Source organism: Perna viridis, chromosome 1 (assembly GCF_037379345.1).
Source record: "Perna viridis isolate PV_CMFRI_1.1 ecotype Kerala chromosome 1, ASM3737934v1, whole genome shotgun sequence".
NCBI lineage: Eukaryota > Metazoa > Mollusca > Bivalvia > Mytilida > Mytilidae > Perna > Perna viridis.
In genome coordinates this window covers 10,452,524-10,476,161 of record NC_142445.1, presented here as the reverse complement: position 1 = coordinate 10,476,161, position 23,638 = coordinate 10,452,524, and the positions used below count along the sequence as shown (strand labels likewise).

Sequence of the window (23,638 nt, the reverse complement as noted above, 5' to 3'; positions counted from 1 at the left end):
TGTGTGTTTTTTTGTAGGCGTAATCTTTTCCCAAAGAGGCGGAGCTTACCCATGCAATATTGATTTTAGTGTTTTGGTTATTTCATGGCTGTTTCCTCATTGCATTATATAGGCCCATGTGACCTTTCATGCAATATTATTTGGTTGCTTCAATTTAGAGCATACATTTTGGTACATGCTTGTCGTCTCTATGTTATTCCATAAAAAGATCAAAGGAAAAAAGATTCATGTTACAATGGATATTATTTCATGGGATATTTTACACAAAGTTTTTCACCCAGGATATTATTTAATTGATGAATAGTATCCTGGAAAATCCTTACTTGAAGGTACATGTATATTTAAAAAAAAAGTATATTATTTCCAGGATACATGTACTACTTAACTACAAAATTTTATCGAGGAAAAATTTCAATAACAAAACGTTACACTAATACTTTAAAAAACACATATCAATGCTTGCTTTATGTACTGTATGACTTCTGTTCACTCTATGTAAACTATATTCAGAACATTATTTAATAGTACGAAACAATATCTTGTGTACAATTAAGAATACCTCTAGCTTTAAATTACATTTGTTATATCATTATTCAAGCAGTGAAAACAATTAATAGGTGTGGACCATTTTTCATATAGTAAAATAATATCCTCTAGAAAAAACCATGCAAAATAATATCCACAGAATAAGATTTCGTTTGGATAGTATTATGTCATAAATATATACTCATATATCTATATATAATCAAAGTACTCGTGTACTGCATAAATTCATATCGATTGTTTGAATTTTTACGCCTCAAAGAGTAATCAAAAGAATCAAAGTTATAGCGGTAATCAAAAGAATGTAATCCAGGGACAAAGACCAGACATGGAAAACAGACATGCACAAGATAGAACATAAAGTACCTCTGATAATAAATATTGGATGTAAAACGTTGTGCAGACAAAAACAATGATGTTTTGGGCTTTGTCTGCTGGTACGACAACATATTTGTCATGTATAGTAGACAATGTTTTTGCTACATCGGGGTCTTTGAAAATTGATGTAGCGATAATTGTCAAATGTCAAAATAGGGTATAAATGGAAAGTTCGGGGAACAAATTCAAACGTATCTTAACACAAGCATATTGTTGTAAACGGTTAATATCATATAGAATTTTTTGATTTATTTTTTTAAATTAATCATTCTGATTACGAAAAACATTAAAAAAAAAACGCACACACCAAAATTCGCGACGCATCGTTGCAGTGCGCCAGTTTGAGTTATATTCAGGTTGTATTGTCAGTTTACATGAAACACCTTGATAAATGAACACAAACTCTGACATATTGCATAATTGAACTACAAGGCGTAATACCACCATTTCTTGTCTCCATTACTTTCTGTGTTAAATTCGGCTATTTATAAGGCTCATAGCAAATTTTACATGAGTATGGATGGTGCTGGAAGGGTTTCATTATGATGGGCACCCTTCATCTAAACTCTCATCAAAATATCAACATACCTTATGTGCCTTCTAAGAAAGAACCGTAAAGTTAAAGTAGCCAGATGCAGAAATCACTACTTTCGTTTTGAAATTCAGCCACATCAAGGGCTTAGAATTTTTGTATAGTATTATTTTACCCTACATTTAGAAAAGAAACTGAAGTTTTTATACTACTGCTGAATCATTCAGCTTTCAGATGATACTAAGTTTTTATATCTCTACATAACAGTGAGAATAATAAGATGCAATCTTAGAGGACTACTTCATGTCCTTTTGAACTACTTTCTTATATGTGCATGCGACTGGTTCCCGAAACAGGGGTATTACACCACTAACTACTAGTTAGCATTTCCCAGTTTGTAAATTTTCAAGTCGAAATTCATTTTATCGACATCCAGGTCGAATCTGTCTGTCAAAGAGTAATCTAGCGGAAATCAAAATAATGCTATCCAGGAACAAAGACCAGAAATGGAAAACAGACACACACAACGAAGAACATAAAATAACCAAAATAATACTTACAAAGTAACAAAAGTAAATGAGCAACTAGGACTCCACTAAAAACAGGTAGAATGGACCAGGTGAACCTACCGGTAGGGTAAGCGTCCTCTACTTTTCTAGAGACAACAGCCGAGTTGCTAATAAAAAGTCAAATCCAGGGTAGACGAAAGAGGATTGAAAACTATGACACGTTGAACAAATCTGTTTTCTTCATGCAGATCATTCATCTTTGAAATAAATATGTCCTAATATACATGCCCCTCTCAACAGCTACATTTCTCAGTTGCTACGCTTTATAGCCCAAGAGCTACAAGTTATCGCATAGACACCTATAATGGGTCATGTAAAAGCGCTTAGACGTTACGAACGCTATTGCGGCACATTCAGTAACATCAGAATTCGACTTTGTCAACACTTTTCTTTTCCTGCTTGCTTGATTATTGAAACACGTGTACAGTAAAGCAAAATATACAATAGTTTTTGACTGGTAGCAATTTAAACATCTTGAACATTTCTTACAAAATCGAAAAGATTAATTAATTTGATTATCAGTACTACCGATAAATTAAATTTGCACTTGCATGTGCACCGCAGCGTAGAATGCAACCGCCACATACATGCACATTGTCTGTCTAGAGAAGGAACACAGCAACTTTCTCCTGCGATAAATTAAAATGTGCATTTTGATATACATGTATGACTTTATGTAACATGTACCAATAGCAGAATTTGGACCTTTCACAAGTTAGTATTTCGAGTGAAAGATCTTTCTATTCATAAGAAAATCGTGCTTTCATCAACACCCACCAGATAGCCGCTCATTGATTTTCATTTCATTTGCTCATTTGCGTTTTCCAAAATAAAAAATGTTTATGACTTCCTTTTCTGTATTCATTTTATCTATTAGCATTCTGCTTTTCTATATCTTTTTAAAGTTCTGTTGACTCTATTTTGCGTTTCAGTCATTCCACTCCGATCGAATTCCTATAAACTATAAGAATTTATTCTATTCTTTTTTGGTTTATTGTTTCGTTTGTTAATAACACAAAATACAGACACTTTTAGTCTTTTTATATCGCTTTGATTTCGAATTGTTCGTCTCTTCAGTTGCATGTTTTATACTTGTAATTGCAGAGACGAGTATAAGTGTCTGGTTCTTGTCATCTAAAGCGGAAATAATTTCGTTTTTATTTCGCAATTTCCAGATCAACGGAAAACGTTCCAAACGTTCAAAGAGTGAAAGTTCGACAAATCGCTAGACATTTGTTTTGTTCGAATTTTATCCGTTCTAAATGGTTTAAACCATCAAAAAATGAAATATGTGTATTCCTAAGTGTATGTACAATTACCAAGTATCATTATTTCACAGGAGAAATTCTCAACTGATTGTAGAATTGCGTTGGAGCATGAAATTTTCTCAACGAACCCGAAAAATACTGACATCCGATATTTTGCGAGACATTTTCAAAAAGACGTAACTTTTTTGTTTGTGTTGAATATTTTATCAAATGCCGACGTAGAATTGCTGAAAGTATGTACTTTTTTTTAGGAAAAATTAATCGGAAAAGAATATTATGTAAATAAGTTCTTACTTTAATAATAGAATTCGATTACTGAACACTTTTAGAAATCTGACCATTTACCAACACTTTCATTTTTGCACTGAATATTTTTTTGCCTAAAATTAATGCAATTTCGATAATTATCTCAAAAAGAACATATAAAATTATTCTTCCAAGCAAAATTTGGCGAATTTCGTACCTTCTGCAATAACGCAATTCACTATTTTAGCTTTTTTGGACCTACAGTGTGTTACACCTGACATACGGAATTTTGACGTTTTTACGGTTTTCGGAAATTATAATTTGTTCCGATTCCAACAGTAAACTGCTTTCACATAAGCACAGTTTTGATTGTTTTCAATAACCATTTATAGTTATAATAGGTGTTTTTTTTTGGCACATCTGCAATAGCGTGCGTAACGTCTTAGTTTCTCGGCACCTAGTTCCAGAGACACATACATTAGAATGATTATTTCAAAAAGCAATATCACCAGACCACAGACTGACATCATTTCGGAAATTTCGAAATTTCTATGCCATCGTCTAAGCAAAGTTTTATTTTTATTTGTCATCTCCGGGCTTCTGATGTCACGACGAGGTAACCGTAATAGAAATACATGATACAATGGGTGATACATCAGGTTGGTTTCGGAGGTTATAAGACCCTTTTGTTAAAAGATTGGCAAAAATGAGCGGCAAACGATGGCCAGGAACAGAATGTGTATTCCCTGCCGGGAACCTCTTTCTTTACACAAGTTTCTTGATCCACTGCCCCATTTTTGTAAATAATTAGTGTATGGATCCACCATGGCCTGCATGAAATATCTGAAAACAGCTCTTCCCATTGGTACTCAGCATACCTCTTCATATTTCATTTCTATGAACTATGGCTATTTATGATCTCGCAGGGTTTTCATTTCTAGTTAAACATCAAAAAGTTTATTATGTGTCTACGAGGTTTATATAATTAACTCCTTGAATAAAGGCATTTATAGGCAATTTGAATACTTCGACAGTAAACGATTAGTTTATTCGGGTAAACGCATAGAAATTAACAGGTACTGATAAGATGTTAGATGTCAACTACTTTTAATTGAACCGTTGTCAATTCAAACCAAATTAATGGAATTTATGTAATTCTAAATAAATTCGGTTATTCAAGGGGAATACTTCATCCGTCCGTACGTAGTTGTGCTTCAGGTTATTTGTCATGCATATGGTAATAAGATTGCCTATAGAATTGTGACATCAATTCGACGTGAGCGTTCTTTCAGCGTTCAACTTGGGACAGAAAAGACGGAAAATTTGTTAGAGAAGTTTTAATAAAAAAAAATAATAACGTACAATTAGACGGTCACAGCTTCATGTTTCATTCAGCAGTATGAATACTACAATTTTTTTGTTACATGGTGTAAAACTGTTTATGTGTAAAATGATAAAATTATCATAAATATAATTGTACATTTTTATTATTATCATTGAGTTTCAGCCAGTATGTTGAGAAGTACTAGGAAAAGGACAGCTTCAGTCAGGACGGGCGTCAGCAGGACCCCGGTTACACCATAGGGAACGTCTGTGGCCAGGACATGCTTTAGGATTTCATGGCCAGCTCAGATTTCAGAACCTAGAACTCTGAATGTGTCTACAGCTACCTCAACAGTGACATTTTCGCTACATTTAGGCCAATTACAAAATAACACTTACAGTTCAACTGAAAACAGTATAGTCCGCATCCCTGACATGTCACTTTCTGGGCAGTTTGAACAAAGTACGACTTCAGGAGGTTTGGCAGCAGGGACATCAAGTACAGCCGGAATACAGTACAATACAACCCAGGCTGCCGGGATACAGTACACAGCACCTCAGGCTACCGGAATCCAGTACACAGCAGTGACAGCACCCCTGCAGGCTGCCGGAATACAGCACACAGCACCCCCTCAAGCTACCGGAATACAGTACACAGCATCTCCTGCTGCCTTCAGTTTTACACACACAGGTACTGTATCATCAGCAGTAAGTGATAATTTATTTATTCCTGACAAAGAGTGTCACTGAGAATTTGGGAATAAATGTATTCCATTCAGTAAAAGAAAAAATAGTGAAAGGGGAATTTATTGACTTGGCTCTATTACTTCACAATTCAGTAAATACAAACCATGGGAAACAAAAATTAATATGGGAACAAGGGGAATTAATGTTACAACTGGTATCACAACAGTAAAAAATTTCCAATATAGAAACATGGACAGATGCTTTTATCACTTATATGCACATTTACTGCTCGATACACATGCACCGTTTTTAGAGCTATTAAGTACATGCACACAATACGCCTTGGGGCAAAAAGAAATCAAGGGTTGGGCTGGAAGCACTATGGTGAACAGTTCAGGCTGAAAAGATCTCTAGATCCATCTAGTTCATGGAGTAAGATGGACACTGAACATGTAATTTACATGCAGCCTATTCAAACTGTACCCACTTGTTCAATGAATGTATCGACATGTAGTAATAGCACATTGGGTAAACTGAAATGTTACAGTTATAATTATGAAGGCATATGTGATAGATTTTCTTGTTTTTACAGCCATTCTTGTTTGAGATGCAATGGATTGCATCCAATTATAAGTTGTAGTAGACAATTTGCAATCCAAAGGCCTAATTTGGGTTATTTTAATCATAGTACAGTGTCTCAGTTTCAGTTTCGGACCCCCAGAGATCAATACGCACCAGGGTCCCAAATTGGGTTTCGCAAACGGCAACCTGAAACAAGAATTAGATTTTCCCAAGGAAATATTGCACAATACACTCAAGCCAGACCGTGACCAAATGTCAGAACTATGGCAGCTCGGCAAAAGCCCTATTAAAATTCCTGTTTTGAAAAATATGCTTGAAGGGTACCCAGACGGTGCTGTGGCAAAATAGTTAATTGAAGGGTTTTCTTGTGGTTTTCATTTAAAATATTCAGGTCCAAGAATTTCATTTATTTAAAAAAAATTATTATCTGTCATTAGTAATAAAAGCCAAACATTGAGTAAATTAAACAAGGAGGTGTAAGCCGGTAGGATGGCTGGACCATTTTCTGACAAGCCGATTGCTACACTGCACACTTCCCCAATTGGTCTTGTGCCGGGGGAGCATGAATTTATATTAATATGTCATTTGTCATATCCACAAGGGGGAGGGGTGAATAACCCGGACGATTGTTCCGTTCAGTATGCATCGTTTGATGAGGTTACACAAATGATAAGTTCACTCGGAAAAGGGGCATTTCTCGGAGTCCGCGACTTGAAGTCCGCTTTTCGTTTGCTCCCAGTTCACCCGTCTGACTTTGACTTATTAGGAATATACTTTGATGATCAATTTTATGTGGACAAAAATCTCCCAATGGGATGTGCAATTTCATGTAGTTTGTTTACTAAATTTTCAAATTTTTTACATTGGATGGTAGTAAAGCGCAGTGGAATAGATTCTCTTGTTCATTATTTAGACGATTTCTTGTTTGTAGGTTCTGATAAGTCTCCGGTTTGTAAAATGCTTTAAGATACATTTTCGGAAATTTGTACGGAGTTGGGGGTGCCAATTGCTTCAGAAAAATCAGTTGGACCCGTGACAACATTGAAATTCTTGGGGTTAGAAATTGATACTATTGAAATGGTAGTAAAAATACCCATGGACAAGTTAACGAAGCTTAAGTCATTACTTGAACCGATTTTGATCAAAAATAGAATAAAGTATAGAGATATAGAGTCAACCGTTGGTCTCATGGCGTTTTGTTCCAGGGCAATTACATCGTCGAGAGCTTTTATACGCAGATTTTATGATGTACTTGGGTCTGTAAAGAATAAAAAGCCATATTACTCAATCAGAATTAATAATGACCTCAGAGAGGATGTAAAAGTTTGGCTTGTCTTTCTGAAACATTTCAATGGCAGCTGTTATTTGTCAGATAGTTCCTGGATAACAAATGAAACATTACATTTATATACGGACAGCTGTGGTAACTCAGAATTGGGCTTCGGTGCTTATTACAATGGGAAATGGGCACAATTTAGGTGGCCGGAAGCATGGTCTGAGATGCCGGTCATGAGGGACATAACGTTTTTGGAATTAGTGCCAATTTTACTGGCTATTTGTATTTAGGCGTCTGAATTTGAAAACAAGAAAATTTTATTCCGTTTTGATGATTTGTCATTGGTTAATATTGTTAATAAAAGAACCGCCAAGTCAAAACGTGTGTCCCCTTGTGCTTTTGACAATGCAGCATAATATACAATTCAAAGCAAAACATATCGATGGTGTAAAAAATGAAATTGCAGATTCGATTTCTCGATTTCTATTGCAGAGATTCAGAGAACTGAATCCAGAAGCCAGATTGCTTCCACAAAAGAATCCGGAGGAGTTCTTAGCATTGTTATCGAACTTGAAACATAGATTAATTAATTGTTCACTTGCTCCGAGCACAGTATCCTGTGCTCCATATCCTTTGAGCCACATTATACAGTTCATTGCGTATTTATCTTGTATGAGCATGGCGCCATCTACGGTGAAATGTTACCTTTCGGCTATAAGTTTTTATCGTAAGATAAATAATTTTGAAGATTTTTCTCTATATTTTGTCGTGAGAAAGATGCTTATGGGGATGATGAGATCAAAAGTAAAATCGCCAGATAGTAGATTCCCAATTACCTATGAGCTGTTGGTAAAAGTTATAAAGATTTTGCCCTCTTTGTGCGTATCAGATTATGAAGCATGTTTATTTTCTAGTGCATTTTCTCTTGGATTTTTTTGCATTTTTGCGTGTTGGTGAGATGACTGTTGCGTCAATAAAGATAGGGCCCAGCGAAGGTAATCATGCTATAAAATTTGAGAATATTGATATTACGGATCTTGATATCCGTATATATCTAGCTTCTTCAAAGAGTGATCAGTTGAAAAATGGGGTATCTATCGTGGTCAATTAACAAGCAAATGATCATGTTTGTCCTGTTAAACTTTTGAGAGAATATTTGAAGAATCGCTCCCCGTTAAGTGAGCTGTTATTTTGTCACTTTGATGGTTCACCAGTAACAAGATATCAGTTTTCGAGGGCACTAAAAAAGCTCTTTGCTATATTGGCATTGATCAATCAGTTTACGGAACACATTCCTTTCGTATTGGAGGGGAAACGTTTGCAGCAATGCTTGGTTATTCGGAGGAACAAATTAAAGAAATGGGACGTAGGAAATCAGATGCTTTCAAGGGTTACATTAGAATTCCCCAGTTTTGAATTCCTAATTTGTAATTTTCAGTACTACCTATTTAAATAGTAGGGTAATGATTAAGTTGACCATACGCCGTTAATTTTATAATATTGTAAATGCCTAAATGGTTAAACTTTCAGGGAAAGGTTTTTCAGTATGGATAATAGGTTCGTCGTTGGTACGAAATGCCTTTGTGCATGCCAGAAGTAGAACGGGTGGCGTTCATTTGGGACTGCAACGCATAGGAGTTCATATATGGTGGCAAGGGTATAGGGGGATGGTGTTAAAGGATCTGGAACCAACTATAGAAAAAACATGCTAAAATATGAAGAATCCCCGAATTACATAGTAATTCATGTAGCAGGTAATGATTTGGGGAGGATAAAAGTTGTTTATTTTTTAGGAATAATGTCAAAAATACATTAAAGAGAATACAAACCTATTTACCGAGCACTATAATAGTGTGGTCCCAGATTTTACCTAGAAAAACTTGGCGGTACTCGGATAGCTGTGAGTCCATGTTGAAATGCAAAGATCGTATTAACAGCGCTATTTCGGCATTTGTTATCAAAAAGGGGCGCTGTATAAAATATCCAGATATTTTACCTTCAGATGTTTTTTCTAAAGGATGACGGTGTTCATTTGACGGATCTTGGTAATGATATATTTCTTAATACTATGCAAGGTGCTCTAGAAACGTTCATTTCTTTAAATATGTCTACATACCCGGATACAAGGGCTAATGTGCAGAGGCATTGATTTACTCCCCGTTCCCCATGGCAGTAATTGGTCCATAGTGCACTCGCAGCTTCACCCCCACTTTAGTGGCGGTTGATCCAGCATACTTAACATTAGATTTGATCTATGCTGGATCAATATGGCAACTTCGCTGCGTGTGATAAGTTATAGTTACAGTTCATCTTTAGTTTTATTGATAAAGTACATGTTATGGATCGCTGTATCCCAGGATCCATCAGTAAAGTTCATAGATCGCTGTATCCCAGGATTATATATATCTATCTTTATCTATTTAGCATCTGTAGGTTGCCATAGCGATGAGGTAACCAAAAAATGAGTTAATTATCTATCTAGAGTTGACATGTATTTCAATATTATAATATAGTTATCTGTATATGTGCTAGTTAAAGTTGAACAAATCTATTATCTGTTTATATTATCTACTTTGGTTTCAATAATGATAATAATAAAGCTGTGGCCAATACTGCCAATCAATCTTAAGTTTTACCAGCCATCTTGAATAATTAGCAATTATTTAGTTCGCAATAAAAGTTGTTTATTGGGTTTGTTTATTGGCGTAAATAGCATCGAATTAATTAGAATGTATTAGAAATATCTATAAAGTGGACCTAACTATCGGCATTTGAACCTTAATGAGGTGAGCCAATGGGACTATTTTCCTGCGGTAGTGCAAGATAATTGCAGATGCTAAGAGCCTTTACAAATCTAAATTGGTAATAACATTGTAGGTGATCCTGCATCTGGAATTTCGGTCTCTTGACCAAAACGCTTCTTTACCATGTTCTTGATTTATTTCTTCTGCTGAATGCAGTCATAACTGAACACCAATTTGGGTGGCACATTATACTGTAATCAGAATATTCTATTTTGCGGTATTACCAAATTTTTTTTATTGTGTAAACATAGTTAAGCACATTTGTACTGAAGTGCCCAAAAAGGCACATGCTAGTGATGTCAAGCTGTCTATTTATTTTTCATCCGGGATTCTGTTGTTGAATGAGACCGTTTTGCCTTCGTTTGCTACTTTTTTGGGGGCACAGTATGCGGCATATGTTATAAGAAAATTTATTTTAAGGTAATTACTATACATCTTACTGTACACGTAGTTACGCATTTTATAATATGTATCATTATATTGGCGCATTTATAAGAGGGTTTCGTTGACAACATTACAGTTAATACCGTAAACAATCACATCCAATACATTGGGAACCTATTCTCATGAATAACGATACTAACAATTATAAGTAAAGCTTTTTAACACATATTTTCGCATGCTCGGATCTGTCTACTATGCAAAACGTTTTGCTAATTAAGGAGGAAGACCCAAGCTCTTACAAATCATTGGAATGTTTGTATTCAGCATTTTATATCGATCTCGTGTAAGCATCAAAGTAACTTGGATTGCTTTCATTCTGTTTCAAATGAAAGCTTGATAGACAGGTGTAATTGAATGATACTAACATATCACTGATTTCAAGAGTTATGTCCCTTATCCTACCTGACTTAACTTTCTTAATATTAAACTTTGTGAACGGCAATCCCGATTGATAACATTGTTATCTTAAGTTTGCATGTAGTCTAAATTTGCTATTTGTTTCTCGTTAATTCAATAGGTATTCAATTCTGAGAAAAGAAAGAAACCAGGGAATTATTTTTACACCCATATGGTAGGCGTTACTTTGCCTTACGAGAGCTAAGACATAACACAATATTATGTAGTCATACATCTTTAATAATGTCACTCTAAAATTGGTTAAGAGAATTTTCTGTAAAAGTTGACCAACGTCACTTAGTTTATTTCAAAAACTTTTGATCTTTTATCCAATGAGTATGATGAAGCAGATTATCCAATTTTTTTTAAAGCCAATACTTGATCCCTTTTTGTTTTGAACTTCATCTTATGTACAGTTACTGTCATGTCACCAACAAAACAAAAATATCTGCTCCATAATTTTCTTAAAATATATATATCCGGTTTCACCTTCATTCAGGATCTTAAAATTAGTAGCATAACGAATCTATTTTCGTATACTGTCAATGCGAGAAGGAACCAAACATTCCCTAGCTTCGATAATAAAATACAAGAAGGATGTGGCCAAAAAATCTACAGATTGTTAGCGAAATGGCATTATCAGTGTTACCCATAATTCTTATGAATGTTGGACATTTCCACCGGGATAAGATTCTTTAAAAGTGGTAAACATTTTGATTATTCGGTATCGTTTCAGGTTTCACCTGCCTAATTACCAATTTCATTTTATATATCATTTTGAATAGTAATGTGAAACTCGAGAAGGAATTCTGACACCATATCACCAATAAATCAGTATTATTTTATTACAAACTATATTGATTTTATGGCTCAGTAAAGTGAAACAGTAAGAAACATCAAACGAAACAAAAAAGGTTACATCAATTCTTCAATAAGCAACAAAATAATACAATGTATATCGAAATTGTATATTTCTCTTGGTGTAACATTTGGTAAGGGATAACTCAGCATGCAGAAGAGACACGATATTATCAGTTACGGACGTGTTCTCACGATGAAAAACAATCAATTCACAAATTAGACAGTTTTTCTCTAAATTTGTAAATCCAGACAAGGCCATTCTCTAACACTGTCTTCTGTACTGTAAACATGAAATAAGCCCATACAGTGCGATGCTCAGTGCCTTTATATAGTCCAAGCGTAAGTCCTGAAGCCTATTGTCTATCCCTCTACTATGTCAATACACCTACAAAGGGTTATTTTACCATAAATTATTTTATTCTTTGTAATCAAATGTTGTTAGACCCAATCAAACGTTATGTTATTTCATAGTTTAGTACTGAAAATTTTAATTTTCCTTAAGTTCTATCCAATATTTTATAGAAAACAATATATATGAGAGGTCTTATTTGAACCACATTATCAAAATATATACTTTCTATATTGTGAACAATATTGTAGGGTTATTGCATGAATACTGGGGAATAGTATCCCGGGTAGAATTTCATATTACACGAGTTTCTTGTAGAATGTATGTTACACTAGTTAACTCGTTCAATAAAAAAATTACTGGGAATAATGTTCCCCAGTATTCATGCGATAACCCTTTTATTGTATGGTAATATAATTTTGTCTTGTTTAAAATGAACTTTTGATACGGATTAGGTCACAAATTTTAACTATATTTGCATTAGTGCATATGGAAATTTAATGCACGCGGACGTTGCATTACTTTCAATGGGGAAATTATATAAAACTTATTATTCTTCGATAGAATTTTAATGATGTACGACACACACACACACACAGAGAGAGAGAAGCCCTCTAGTATTTGGTTGAGTCTGTGTTAACTTGTACAATTTATGTATTTCTTCATTTTCCTTGTGTTTGTTTTTCATTTTTATGTGACTTTTGAGTGTTTGTCACATATTTAACCGTGGCTATCCTAAGATTTTTCATTCATGGGCTTTACGCTCAGTTGCGCAATAAGCCAACCTCCAACTTACAAAAAAAGTGTTTGCATCTACAAATTATTTATTGTTACGAAAAGTGAACTTAACTAACCCACATAGGCAGTTCCGACATCTCTTTGGTAAATGAAACTTCTTTTTCTTACGATAACCGTCTAACCATTTCTTTAGATCTGTTTTTTCGTCTTTTTCCTTGGAAAGAAAATAACAGTATAACATAGCACTGACTGTATATAACTAGCGTTTTATACGCTGTTTAATGTACTTTTCAAACTTTGCTGTTTTAAATTTACTAAGTTTGATATATAATCTTGTTCTCGTTACAGCCTTATTTATTTCATCTATATTTTTTTCTTCTAAATAATACGTTCCTGCAAGAAGGATATTTAAGACTTATAAATGCAAATAAACCTATATATTCTTGGTAAAATACGAAAACAACTGTTCTACAAATTATCTAGTTGAGTTGGTTAATGAAACTGTCAATAAATATGTAATTTCATATTGGCCATGTAATAGGTTTCGGTCAATTATATTGGCCTCGACAGCCGTATTGGCCCTCGGCGATGCCTCGGGACCAATACGACCGCCTCGATCAAAATGACAGACCTCAAACCTATAACATGGTCAATATGAAATTACATATTTATTAACATATAATGTTGTTCCATTATCATCACAGGCCGCTTGCTATTTAATGCTGTTTATACTATGCCTAGGTTAGAGGAAATTGACAAAAAACTGGGCATAGTATAAACAATATTAAATAGCAAGCGGACGTGTCTGAGAACACACATAATAACTCAAATATGGAAACAAAATGATTTAATGATATTTTTTGTGATAAAAAAATCCTGGTCCAAAGGGTCTGTGATTACCACTATTATCTTTGTTAAGATCATACAAAAACACTGTACTATTGAAATTTCTTTTTCCTACTCAGTGGCACCCCTTGAATGGAAGAACAATACCTGCATGATCTCGTATGTGGAAGTAAATATTGCAACAAATATATTCATGGCTATTACGGCAAATACTAGATGGAAGGCTGTGAGGAAAATCGAATTGAACCACCATACTATTTCGTTGGTACCATCTACTGAAACGTAGTTGAGATACAGTTCATCCCCATCAAGTATGGAGTACAAGCAAAATATAGCCTCGGATATACTGAAAAACTAGAAGGAAATCTCGCTTTATCAACAGATTAGTGGATGGAAATGTAAAGTACAGTGATAAGATAAAATAGCATGGTCATAAAAATGTAAATGCCTATATCAGTAGAACATGTAAATTGTTGTGATAAAATAAACTTCACATATTGCATAGAATATCTTGTTTCTAGAATAGCAGAGGACGCTTACCCTACCGGTGCACCTGGTCTATGCTCCCAGTTTTTAGTGGAGTCCGAGTTGCTCATTTACTTTTGTTACTTTCTATGTATTATTTTAGTTACTTAATGTTCTTTGACGTGTTTGTCTGTTTTCCATGTCTGGAGTTTGTCCTTGGATTACATTTTTTTTATTTCCGCTAGAGTCTTGATTCCCTTGATTACTCTTTCAATATTCTGTGCAGCGGTTAATGCGATATTTCAAAAGGATTCGCAAGCCTATAAGTAAGCGGATGCGTAATAAAATGGAATTGGTTTCAGTTAAGGTTTTGGAAGAGATTTTAAATTGAGTTTAAAGTCACAAACCAACATATCATCTGAGTGTATACATATACAAACTCTTCGCTGTCCATTTTAGATAGTATTTTTACAGTAGTTCATAAAATTCTTCAATGTGAGATATATAAATTTTGTATTTTCAAAACATACCTTATTATGATAAGGTCCTAAAACAACCCAGCCACAAAGAGTAAATCCTACAAATAATATAACAAAACAAAACAGGAACCTCACAACTTGCCCTGCTGCCCTCTGCATTACACGGAAAAGTAACTGTAATAGAAAGCAATAAGGTTTGCCGAGGTGGTACATGTGTTTAAATATATTACTATAAAATCATCATACTCAATTTAGTGATGTGTGCAATGCCAACGTTTACATTTCCCCATGCATTGCTAATATTATTTCTAAACAAAAGCAATATCGAATAACTTCTTCAATCTAGATATTTAGTTCTTCAAGCAATTTATAGGAAATAAAAAGTTGTCAATGATATTAGCAAGATACGCTACATTTATTCATATTTGAAAACGATAAAGCTCTTGAAAAAATGACTATTTCCTCAAGTATGTTTTCGTTTTTTCTTTTTCTTCTTATGCGACAGACGAGGAAACACGGTTAAAATAACCTTAATTTGACCACTCACGTTTAATCCAGAATCATAGGAAAGATAATGCAGAACTCCTAACCACACCAACAAACAACCTGATCCAATTAAGATCCCACAAGCATCGTACAGGTTGGACGAACTGGACAACGCCTTTTAGCCACAAAAAAATAAACATGATTGTATAACCTTATTTGCCATGTACATGTATTTCCCTAACCTTTCAAAACGTTGTTAAAGAATAATAACCGAACGTTTCTAATTTACAAATCAGAATTAGGTTCAACTACAACTGGCTTTTTAATACCTTGTTTAAGATTTTTTTTTATAAAAAAGTTGATTTAAGAATTAATTATTATACAGTTGATATTATGACTGGAAAATAAAATGACAATAGTAATAATGAATTAACATAATTATACTCACCTGTGAATCTATGACCATTTTAAAGCCAGTACCAGCAATAGTGCAGAAATCGCTTATAATGATAATAATATCTCGAACTTTAATTATTTCCCATTTTCCAGCTTTAGATAATTCCATGACAATTTCCCCATCAATGACTGGGTTACGTCGTCGGAAGTAGTCTGATGTAACCTTTTTGAAAGAAGTACGTACATTCTAGGCTAAAAAAGCCCTGAATAGGAACATGCAAAGACAAAAAAAAAATCAGATGCACAAAGTAGTTATAATTTGCGCGCAGTATTTTTAGTGTGCATAATTTTGTACGCGAAAAATTTTGTTCCTTCGGTGTTCCCATTGATCAGGGCTCTGTAATAATCACTGTATCATTTACATATATATATGTACGATAGAATTTTTTCTCATGCACAGGTCCAAGGGATATTGACATAATTTGCACCCTTTTTTTTATTTTTCGCAGAAACAATAATATTTTCTGCTTAATTGTCTTTAACCTTCAACTTACATCACTCCGTAATGATTTCTCATTGATATTTGCGGTTTTAATACCGATCGTTCAAACGGCTTAAGAGTTTGTTTATTAACCGCATAGTCACAGTTGCAAAGGTAACATTTCATGCACATCATTATATCAAGCAAGAATTTCGTATAAGAATATTAAGAATATATCAGACAGAATATTACTTCAATCGTGTAACCTGCAGGAGTACGAAGTTAAAAATATTAATATTTCTAAGCCATTTACAGTTTCACATTAACTAAGATTAGTTTTTCTTCACGATTTTAAAGCATAATTTAAAGATGTGAGCTATAAACATTTTGTTTTTGTTAAAGATCCGAACTCGGTATTACAAGTTCGGCTCTCAGTGCTTCTAAAGTCAAAGGTCAAATTCGTATTGATTACGGTTATGAGGACTTAATTCTCTATAAACTAGAATTATTTCGTTAAATTTCCATTATTGTTACTTTGTACCTTCAATGTTCTGATAGAATAATAAAACGATCGGATGGACATGGTAAGGGAGACAATCAACAACAACAGTACAATGATGGCGACAGCAATATCATCCTGGATGACTAAAATTAAAAGTAATCAAACTTCAGTGTCATTCGCAACTGACACTTTCGTTCATTCATAACTGGCATTAGATGCTATTCATAGCGTTTGTTGCCAGTTAAACAAAATCAGATATCTTTTACACAGTCAACTGCACAGTTAGAACCAGCGGAAAACTGGATTGGTGGCAATCTGAAATGTTTTCTACTATTAACAAAGTGATGTAATGAAACCTATATGTATGTACACCCGTTAAGAATTCAGGGGATTACCAGTTACCCGGTTAACGAAACGTCAATTAGATCAGATAACAACTTAGTTGATTCTGTGTTCGGTAATGTGGATTTCACTGTATTAGTATATGAAATTTGGCAATATTTTTTTTTCTCAAAAAACTTTTACATTTCAAGGCGTTTTTCAGTACTTACATGTATTCTGAATAAATCCGGCACACTGAAAGCTGTCTATCCAAGTTTCCAAGTTCTGTTTGATTTGACCATTCAGTTTAAGATTATTAAACATAATCTACAAGTCAAAAAAACACAGTTAATCCCCAACAATTGTTCGGAAATATTGGTACTAAAAATTCTCATGACCAATTAATATAGAATGTACAACAAATCATAAAAAAGCAAAAGGCAATCCCCAAAATGGTCACCTTTTGTGTGCAAGTGGTCGTGCAAGCGTGTGTGTGTGTGTGTGTGTGTGTGTGATTATAGATGATTGGTTTTAATTGGACTGCTTATTTCTTTTATTATTATTATTTCGATAAATTTCGTTGATGGTCATTGTATATTTAAGAAATAAATAGCGGGAACTCCATTTTATCATTTTTTACAACGGACGCTCACTTCCATGATTTATTTCAATTCTAATAGGGCAAGTTTTTGTACATTGTTTTAATATTTTTAAAAAGACGCAGCCTATGTATTACACGAATTTGTGACCTTATGTTGTGACATATGTTTATCAAAGTTTTACCACGACTGTGGTCTAAGGACATTTGAAGCACGTCGTATAAGATTCTAATGTTTATATACGTTTTCCATTAATATTTTATTTACCTTACATTTATCCATTTTACAAGTTATTTCCTTGTGACATTCGTTTCTTTAATGTAAGCATGTTTTAAAACGGTACAAATATTACCTGATATTGAAACCAACAATAGTGTGTGTTCTGCTATTGATACATGAAAATCTAATGATACATGTAACTTACCAATAAAATATGGGAGACCACACAATTTTTACAAACTTTTAGATATACATGCTTGCAACAACTCGACTAGTGGCAGAAATACATGTACTAAGTATTGGTATACAACTATACCTGTCCTGCGATTCTAAAGCACTGTGAGCCGAGGGCAGGGTCATCCATATCAATCCGTATTGAAGTTAACGTAAATTCAAGTTCTACTCGCAACAACCTACAATATAACATTTACTTAAGGGGTGGATACAGAAATTGAAGAACGGGAGGACGTGCTGACTGAACAAAAAGGTTCGTATCGTCACACTTCACACGTCATACTTCTACAGCTATTTGTGGAAATTTCTTTTTTACTTATGATTTGAGTAAAATCTAAGAGCATTAAATATCAACCAATTCACTTTGAATCCAAACTCACCAAATGCACATTATGAGCACTAGAGCACTACTTCCTAGTGATAGAATTATTCCTCATGATTTCTGGAGACGGATTGAATAAGATTTTATCTTGTTTCTCAATCTTGTATTTTCAATTTGCTATTGTGTGGCGGAACCCTCATATTCTAAAAATAGCCATCGAACGCACCCTTTCTATTTATTGTGTTTTGACTCATATTTTCTAATTTCTGAGTTAAACTGTTACCTTTTAATATCAAGGTGATATTTCTTGTTTGAAACGGTTGTTATTCGTTCATTTTTTTTAGACTTTAAGCGTTGACGTTTTCGTTGTAATTGGCTTTTTAATTTCGAGAATTTACCGGAAATGACTACTTTCACAATTGATTAAATTGTAGATTTAGTTATTTTTTCTGATTGGTTTAAGTTATTTTCATTCTGTCTTTTACGAAAATATCATCTTCCGAATGGATATTTTTGGTATAAAATGCGTGAAACTCTCTCTAACTCGCAGTGCCTTGGAGCAATGTGTCATAAATTGGGCTGAAACAGTCCATCCCTCTTCTAGCTTCCCTAAAACACATGTTCAATTCACCTTTTGTTTTTTTTTTATTTGCATATTTTCTGGGTTTTCTAACATTAATTAAAGTAACCATGTAAATCTGAGTAACTTGGAACGCCACATTCCTACATGTACATACTAATCGTTTCGGTCCATTCTTTTGTAACAGTCAGTTTCATAGCTTAAACTTTCGCCCCAACTAAATGAGACAAATCAAAGTGTGAGCTTGAGATGGTTTAGCATACAACTTGTCACGGGTCGTCTACTATAGTCAATGATATGGTAGTCGTCAAATCAATTACATCGTGCATTCATCGAAAACACATACATGTAATACGTTCATACACTAGTCCTAATTATTACAAGACTAGTGCGGAATATAGGTAGAAAAAGTCAGCTTCGCCTCCTAGCGCCTAACGGCAAAAGGTCCTCATAGTACACACACTAATGCAACATAGTACACAGGGTGTATCACTCTGCATTCAGAAACATTCAGCATAAAAAACACATTGATCTTGTGCCTCCTGGTACAATCGTATATTTTCTTCTATTATTTTGACTTGATGTAAAAATATGCAACTTACCCAAGATATATATCTAACTAACTTAAATGAAATTAAGGACAATCATATGTAACGCATAACGCGACTTCCAAAAAGAAGACCAAAGGGGGCGGTGCAAAATGAAGAAACAAATGTAAACACAGAGAGAACCACACGAATAAGAGCATGCATCGACCGTTGTTTGTAATTAAATGTTTATAAACTGTACCTTACAAGGGAGCCATCTGTACTAGTCACCAACTGTCTTATTGTGGGATCGAAACCATAATCTGTAGAATTTGGACGCAACTGATTGCATTCTGAAACAATTTTTATTTTTGAATTTTTTCTCTTCAGATTATTTTATGACATGACAATAAGATCTTCGATCCTTTTAAAATAGCTCGAAGCGTTAAAAAAAGGTATTGCGCACGCCACGACCCGGGAGGTTTTATTCAAGCGTTAATGATCAGAAACGATAATGTAAAGTCAGGGTCATGCATTCATTTCATATTGGTAACTTGAATTTTTTTCAATTAAAGATTATATTTTTAATTACATATCAGAACAAACATAATGAAATACACAGATGAAATGCACAGACCAGAAAACAGTATAAGGTAAACCGACAAAAAAAACCCCCCAAAAAAACAAACAAACAAAAAAGAAACAGATAAACAAGTATACTCACTGGTAATGATAGTAGGGTCTAAATCAATAGTGCCATTTCTATAGAAAATTCCGTGTTTATAATAATGTATACATATATTTAAATCGTTCTTCATATTCGAGTCTTCTAAGTGTCCAATAATGAACGAACCGACAGCATTGGTAGGGAGTTGGTAAAACTAAAATATGAAATTTACTCTTATTCAGAAAATAGCGTCTAAATCTTTTTTTTCATGTACAAGTACCGTGTTCTCAAAATCATTCTTTTAATTGAATGATCAGATTGGATTAACAGGGACTAAAAACCTTCTCTCTTTTTTTTTTTTTTACAAAATGCAAACAATGAAGCATTAACTCATTGTGTAAAACTCTTACATTAAATTTCATATAATTATTCCACTTATTTTTTTAAAATTAATTCTTTTACGGTTGTTTTCGATCAGTGCTGTACAATATCTGATTCGATAACCCATTATAAATGTGATTCTTTTTCGTGCTATATTGTGAGTGTCCTTATAATTCACTTAAAAAATATTTTTACTATTGATTAAACGCGAGTCAGTATCATTACTGGATTCGCTCATTTCAACTTAAATACAAGTAGAACAGAAAAACCTGTGAGTACAGATCAGTAGGTGATACCAACCACTCCCCTCCACAAAAACTTTCTACAAAACCCTAATGTCATTCAGACGAGACGAAACAAACTAGGAGGTGCATAATGAAGAATGTGAAAGTTTCATAGAATTACATTCAGCAGTTTCAGGTGAGTAGCGTATGGTAAGATGGTTACGCAACCCTTGGTCAACGAATGACAGTCTATGTTTTACATCTGGAAGCCTCAAAAGTCACCCAGATGAAAAAACAAAGTAGGACTTGCACATAGAAACCATTTGATAAGGAATTTGTGAAATAATTCATCGGATTAGAATGTTACACTGACGAATGGACGGACAGTATAATCATTAAAGTATGATTACATCTACAAGAATACCATGTAAGTTTTTGATAGTATACGTCTACATAGATGAATGATTGCTCAAGTGAAAAAAATGCGTGGTTGATCCCACATCAAATATAATCGTAAAGATCGACTGACTGTAATTAACCATGATATTTAGTAGTAGATATCATTTCATAGCAGTGTCTCACACAACCTACCCTTTCTACAGCATAGTCTATGTGTTCGTGGAGATCATCGATAGTATATATGGCGAACGGTCCATGTCCTGGAGGCCAAGGGAAAGCTTCATATCCGGAGTCCCATCCTTTGAACAACAAGTTCTTTATTGCAATCTCGTTCCCATTAAGATAATCTACGAATAAGGCTCTACTTCGTCCAAACATAATGAGCTTTAAAAAATCAAACTAGGTTTAAAATATCGTAAAACAATATTTTACATGTTTCCAGCTTCATAACTTTAATAGTGTAATTAAATGTATGTTGTTTGTTTTTTTTTTAATTTTATCCACAATAATTTTAAGAATTAGCATTTCATCTATTTTAAATGTATATAAATTCATCACATACCAGTTCAACTGACTTCATTAGAATTTGTTACGAATGGTTTGTTGAAACATTATGTAGGTATTATTGTCAGAATGATGCTATCAACTTAAAACAAAAACGAAAATTTACGTTGTTACCGAAAAAAAAAAGAAATTTTAATACAGGGACAAATCAACTGAAAAATGATGATAATATCTAATTTTGAGAGTGAGAAAACAAACCTGGGCACTAACAACTGTCAACTTGACAAGAAGTAGCAACATCTTTAAGGGAACTTTTTTAATAGGCACTGGTTCTCTATAGCATCGCGAACATGGATCTCCAAAATGAAGTCTTAACATATCCAGCACACTCCTCGTCTCTTTGTCGTACTCGGAGAACTCAGTATCCGTACTTTTGGTGAGTTTGCCCAACATGTCTTTGAGGGTGGGACGTGATTTCATATTGGATTTTTTCTTCCCTTTATCTTTGATATTTTCTGTTGTTTCATCTACAGAGTAAGATAAGATAAAGTTTCTTTAAAAAACTGTGAAAATACTGTATTCATAAACGACCTAAAAATGTGTCTGGTCAGTCCCGTGTTTATTAGCCTCATACATTTAGATATAAATAGTGTGTTTTATATAGTTGTTGGGGTAATTCATGCCATGCATGTGGACAGCTTAATACGCGATCTTCCCATAAGTATTAGTTGTGACAGCTTGTCTCACTATTACAAGTAATTTTGTGTACATCATCTACATGTACATGTACAGAATACACGTAGAGCAAAACGGTTGTAGTGTTTCCCCAGTCCACTGGTAATAATGATCGACATCAACTCTAAGGTAAATGTAGTAATACTCAGAATCAGTGTTCAACGATGCCAACAGACAGCTTCGTTGGAATACCGCGATCTGAGTTATACAGCATCGGTATTCGACGCTATAAACAAGAAACATCCTCATGATTTTTTTTATATATATGAAATGTAGATTATTTACGTTTGCACAAGAAAACTATTTTAATTTTTGGTAAGTTATTAACATTTTCTCCTTTCTTGATAAAAGACTAGCAAGAAACAAAAGTAGAATGTAGTGTTGTTACACTACGATTTCTTTTGTACAACCATGTAGAGTAGAAAACTATGTCATATCTTTTAGATTGTAAATTGACATGCCATTGGCTGTAAATAATCATAACAAAACAAATATTGGGAGCTACAAAATTATAATAGAATTAAATCGCGCGAACATGATAGCATAGTGTTATTTATAATACATGAAGTTACAAAGGGAAACACACAGTTAAGCAAGACTTGACCATGCAATGATTAATTAATTGGATATTTTGCCACTTACCTGTGAGCGGATTTTCGACATCGTCATCATCTCCAACGTTCTCTATGCTCTCTGTCATCTCCATATTGATGGTGTCAATTTGTTAGCTCGTGAGTGACTATAATTCGCGATAAGTCAAATCTTGACCCGTTAAGTGGTCAATCTATAATCTCTATTTATAAATAATTGTACAGTTCATTGAGCATGACAGTCGCATACCTGTATAATCAATCGATACCACCGTAGTTAGACATGTACATGTAACCGTTAACTTAATCGTATATAATTGATTAATTACGGGATGATTTAATTTGAACAAGAAATGCTTTTCAATGGATTGAGAATTGTGCGATTTATAGCTTTTCATCGACAACCAATTTTAGACAAGTGTGTTTGTTTCAATTAAGATGTACATTTTGTTTTATTGCATTTCAAAATGCTTACTACTACTTTATGGTATCGGAACTAGATTAGGGTTCGGCCTCAGAGTAGCGTGCTCGCCTCCATCGCGGGAGGTCATGGGTTCTATGCCTGGCCGATTCACACTAAATACTTTAAAATTGGAAATCATTGCTTCTTCGCCAAGTAAGCATTTTATTAAATCCGAGGTCAACTATGTAAAAAATGTTAATATTTTAGTTCAACCAATAAGAA

At 34.0% G+C, this 23,638-nt stretch overlaps 1 protein-coding gene and 1 pseudogene across 1 annotated transcript; one reads left to right on the top strand and one right to left on the bottom strand.

Annotated features, from left to right (window-relative positions):
- The first annotated feature begins 8,918 nt into the window (after positions 1–8,918).
- On the top strand, positions 8,919–9,556 carry LOC148627201 (uncharacterized; annotated as a pseudogene).
- Positions 9,557–11,958: 2,402 nt separating this feature from the next.
- Positions 11,959–23,511, bottom strand: LOC148627200 (mucolipin-3-like). Its single transcript, XM_088569417.1, has 14 exons — positions 23,006–23,511; positions 21,887–22,155; positions 21,317–21,508; positions 20,178–20,334; positions 19,716–19,806; positions 18,107–18,203; positions 17,203–17,299; positions 16,691–16,794; positions 15,721–15,891; positions 15,334–15,447; positions 14,838–14,960; positions 13,990–14,196; positions 13,113–13,210; positions 11,959–12,294 (listed from the first exon to the last, which is right to left on the bottom strand). The coding sequence occupies exons 1-14, from the start codon at positions 23,067–23,069 to the stop codon at positions 12,270–12,272; spliced, it is 1,809 nt and encodes a 602-aa protein (XP_088425543.1). The 5' UTR covers positions 23,070–23,511; the 3' UTR covers positions 11,959–12,269.
- Between the last annotated feature and the right edge of the window lie 127 nt (positions 23,512–23,638).

Excerpts from the sequence above, each read along its gene's own strand:
- LOC148627200 (XM_088569417.1), bottom strand. The coding sequence starts at position 23,069 with ATGGAGATGACAGAGAGCATAGAGAACGTTGGAGATGATGACGATGTC. Across the intron at positions 22,156-23,005 it reads TGTCGAAAATCCGCTCACAG|ATGAAACAACAGAAAATATC; the intron begins GTAAGTGGCAAA and ends CTTACTCTGTAG. Across the intron at positions 17,300-18,106 it reads GCTTTAGAATCGCAGGACAG|ATTATGTTTAATAATCTTAA; the intron begins GTATAGTTGTAT and ends TTTGACTTGTAG.